This window comes from Trichechus manatus, unplaced genomic scaffold (assembly GCF_000243295.1).
Source record: "Trichechus manatus latirostris isolate Lorelei unplaced genomic scaffold, TriManLat1.0 scaffold00451, whole genome shotgun sequence".
NCBI lineage: Eukaryota > Metazoa > Chordata > Mammalia > Sirenia > Trichechidae > Trichechus > Trichechus manatus.
The window spans coordinates 158,728-163,327 of record NW_004444387.1 but is presented as its reverse complement, the minus strand read 5'-3'; the positions used below and the strand labels follow the sequence as shown (position 1 = coordinate 163,327).

The 4,600-nt window shown below is 36.5% G+C and overlaps 1 protein-coding gene across 1 annotated transcript; it reads right to left on the bottom strand.

The window, feature by feature from the left end:
* Positions 1-2,374: 2,374 nt before the first annotated feature.
* Positions 2,375-4,566, bottom strand: LOC111819385 (butyrophilin subfamily 1 member A1-like; the record flags this gene model as incomplete). Its single annotated transcript, XM_023725834.1, has 4 exons — positions 4,301-4,566; positions 3,548-3,574; positions 2,941-2,967; positions 2,375-2,730 (listed from the first exon to the last, which is right to left on the bottom strand). Coding segments are annotated over exons 1-4 (537 nt in total), but the record flags the coding sequence as incomplete, so codon positions are not given.
* Positions 4,567-4,600: the final 34 nt, after the last annotated feature.

Here is a 4,600-nt window from a genome sequence, read left to right as displayed (position 1 = left end):
AGGGATGCATACATTTATGGAACAGACTAGAGAGACCAGAAATAGACTCACACAAATATGCTCAAGTGATTTTTGACAAAGGTACAAAAGTAATTCAATGGAGAAAGGATATTCTTTCAGCAAAGGGTGTTGGAAAAATCATACATTTCTATGCCAAAAAAAAAAAAAATGGAGGCACTACTAAGACAATGAAATGACAAGATTCAGGCTAGAATAAATGCACTTGCACATTACACGTATGAGAAAGAACTTGTATCTAGAATATATAAAGAGATCTTACAACCCAGCAATAAGAAAACAAACAACCCAATAAAAATAGACAAAGGTTTTTAACAGACACATGAACAGACCAGAAAATATATGGATGGCAAATAAGGCTCATTATCATTGACCACTAGAGACATTAAAATTGAAACACAATAGAGAAATTTAAATAAAAATTTTGATGAGGTTGAGGAGCAATTATTCTTGGTGAGGAAATGAAGTATTATTAGTGGGACTGCACAACGGTACAGCCACTCTGGAAAAATTTGGCAGTTTTTTAATAAAGTTGAACCTACTCTTACCACATAATCCAGTAATCTGATTCCTAGATATTTACTATAGAGAACTCAAAACCTATGTTCACACAAAAATGTTTACATGAATGTCTATAGAAGCTTTATTCATGATTTCTCAAATCTGGAAAAAACATAAATATTCTTCAGCAGGTGAATAGATAAGCAAACTTTAGTACACCTATTCAACAGAATAATACTCAGAAAAAAGTGACAGCAAATTATTAATACCCATATTAATATGGATGAATACCAAAAGCCTTATGCTGAGTGAAAGGAGCCAGTATCAAAAGTTTACAAATTGTGCAATTCCATGTATACGACATTCTGGAAAATAACAAAACTATAGAGACGGAAAACAGATCAATTATTGTCAGGCTAGGGGTTTGGAGAAGGTTGGACTACAAAGGGAGCCCCTGGGTGGCAGAAACAGTTAAGTGCTCAACCAGTAATCAAAAGGTTGGTGGTTCAAACCCACCCAGCAACTCCTTGGAAGAAAGGCCTGGCAATCTGATTGTGAAAGGTCACGGCTTTGAAAATCCTATGGAGTGAAGTCATAATCAACTCAATGGCAAAGGGTTTGATTTTTGGTTTGGACTATAAAGGGATAGCAGGAGGGAGCCCTGGTGGCACAGTGGTTAAGTGCTAAGACTGTTCACCAAAAAGGTTAGCAGTTAGACTCCACCGGCTGCTCCTTGGAAACCCTATGGGGCAGTTTTACTCTGTCCTATAGAGTCGCTATGAGTTGGAATGGACTTGAAACCAATGGGTTTGATTAGGAGAGATTTTATTTGGGTAATGGAACTGTTATGTACCCTGAATGTAGTAGTGTTGACATGAATCTATACATGTGTTAAAATTCATATGACTGTATCCGCAAGAAATCAATTTTACTGCATGTAGATTTAACAAAAAAACTTTCAAAACATGAGTGTAAGAAAAGACAGGAATGATTAATACCTCAGGAGAGAATGGAGATGGTAAAAAATGTGTCTGTAATGTAGATGAAGTTCACACACAGAGAGCTGAAGAGCAAACTTGTAAAGATTCACCTTTCTCTGAATGTCATAGTGGGGTAGACAACTGAGAACACTTCAACTGTGTGTTTATTTAAAACATTTTTTTTTCTGAATACTCACTTTATAAACACAGCATAAAAACCAAAGGCACAAGAGAATACAAAATGAAAAATTAATCTCCCGTAATTCCTACCCTTGTCCAATATTCAAGAACTTTCCACACTGTATAGACAATCACAGACACTAGTTCTTTGTGTATATTTACAATGATAATATGATTATATTATGTGAGTGCATATATGTGATACATATATTTACTATACTATAGTAAATATACTATAATGCATACTATACCATAACATATTTAATGTAAATATATATTTACATTAAACAAACATACCGCAAGCAACACACCCTTTTGAACACTGCACCTAGCTTTTGTGAGCCAATTTATGAGGGAGATAAAATGGTAGGAAAAGCCATGGAAAAAATGAAAAAAATAATTTACTCCTGATACGGGAGAATTCACCCTATGACTAGACGCATCTATCTTCCATGACTGGCAGGGTATATGATGTTCCCAGGACAGGACTGGCCACATGGTGAGGGTTATCATCAGGTTTTGCTGTTTCAGTCACTGGACAAGATGGTCAGGTGCCCTGAATCACCAGACCAAAGCCTGAAGAAAGGCCTTAAGGACCCATAGAAGAGGCACTGATTAAATGTATGAATGTGGGATTTATCTGTCATATTATAAAATGAGATACATCTATCCTCATGTTCTAGGAAAATACATACTCTGGCAGGGGGATCTTTTAGAGTAAGCTGTGTTTCTGGAGAGGTCAGTGCCCAGTACTCATTCCTATAAAACCTGATGACCCAGAAACCATCCTCAGGTTTTACGACAACCCTCCCCTTCCTCATTACATTATCCCTACAAATGCCTAGGCCCCAAGCTCCACTGTCCCCAACCTCCACCTCCCAGTAGCATCTCCCTGAGGTGCCGACTTGCCGACCCAGCACACAGGGAAGTGGATAAAATCTCTGTGGCTTATCAGGTAGTTCTTGAGGCTTCTCACTCCAGGTTACACATCGTCTCTCTTCAGACAAGCTGAGGTTAGGATGGGCTGTGTCTGGGTCCAGACTCACATTTGCTGCAAAGATAATTACTCGTTTAATTTCTAAAAAGCTTAGAATGACTCTGGAAACAGAGATATCTATATTAGAGAGATATATCTGGGTCTGTGGGAGATGTATATGTTCTCATGTGGAGTCTGTCACCGCCCTTCTCCAACAACTTCCCCTGAGGTTGAGCCTGAGAATAACAAGCAGAGTCCCTTCTACACCATCAAGGAATAACTCACCAGCCTGGAAAAGTTCTTTCCTCCAGTCTGGAAAAAAACAGAAATGTGCATCTTGAAGCCTTTTATTTGAATTTCCTGGTAGAAGAAGTAACTTATTCTTTCTAATACTTCCTTTGCTGATGTCCCAAATTTCTTTTGTACCTTTTGCTCAATCTAATTTTCCACTGATTTGCTTATTAAACATTTCTGTAAGAATTAATTCCTCTAACTTATGCTTTCTGTGGTACAGAGTACTGGTGCTCCCCAAGATGAAGTTATCCCTTCTTAGCAGACAGCAAAATTAAATGACCATAATGCACTTGCTGTGGATTTGTGAAAAAAGAAAAGGTAAATTCAACTATCTGAACAAAGAAACTCTGTCTTAATTTCTTAATATGTGCTTTAATTAACTTCTAAGTGTGTTGTGAGGCATAGGTGAGAAAAAGATCAAAAGAAAAATATTTTTTAAATTATCATTCTTACTAAGGTTTCTAGGGAAAAGAAATGATATATAGCATATTGGCTTCTGTTTCATGCCTTATTTAGAATGATGTTTACAGAATTTCGGGTCTCAGTTACATATCATATAACTGAGGAGGTTAATAATGGTCATAAAAATGTCACTTACCAGGGTACAATGATGTTTTCTGCCAGCCTGCAATTGGACCAAATGATGAAATATCATTCACCTCTCCTGGTACTCTTTATAGCTTCTCTTCTCAGCACTAATATTCTATCACTATTCAGTTGCATATATAACACTCTATGTGACCATTGTCTCCCTAAACTTGAAAGTCTTTGGGTTTGTGTATATGTGTGGAGAAATACAAGTCAGAAGAAAAGACAAAAAAGAGAAGGAAGAGGAGAAAAAGAAACAGAAGAAAGGAATGGTCGCAGAAAAGATGGATAGTTTAAGAAATGAAGGTGGGAAGAAGGAAGGAGGCAAAGAAGAAGGAAAGAGGGAAGTAAAAAACAATAAAGGAAGGAAGGAAAAGTGAAAGGGAGGAAAAAAGGAATGGGAGATGAAAGGACTGAAAAAACAAAAAAGGAAGGAAGAACAGAGTAATGGAATAAAGAATTGAGAAAGAGTGAGACCCACAGTATCAACAAATAAAAGAGACAATGAAGAGAAAGCTAAAGAAATATTTATTAAAATAATTTCATTTTTTTCTTTTCATCTCAATGAAAGGATGTTCCAAATAAAGTAAAAGAAAGTGTTCAACATCTTTTCTATATTCTCTTTCACTGATGCTCCTTCACAGTGAACATAGCCAATGGTATACTCTGCCTGAACATTTTTTGGGAATGAGGCTTAGAGAAGCATTGAGCCTCTTATTATTTGTGGAATTTCATTGCCTGAAAGAACTTCTGAGTCACTTACCCATCCGGAATTGAGCCTTCCTCTCATCTGAAAGGAGATGCACACTTAAGACTTGGCCTCTCAAAGAGACAAACATGCAGAAGCAAAGATATGCAGTTATCTGAGGAGTTTCCCATAATATTGCCATCACTGTAGTCAAGCCTTTGTTCCCTTCCAAAATTAATTCTCATAGATAAAAAGAAGTTCAATCATATGCTCTTGAAACATATTTTGATTTTAAACACATAATCAAGGTAAGCAGGGAAATATTCTTAACTTGGTAACTTCAATATAGAGACAATAAAACAAAAAATAAAACAC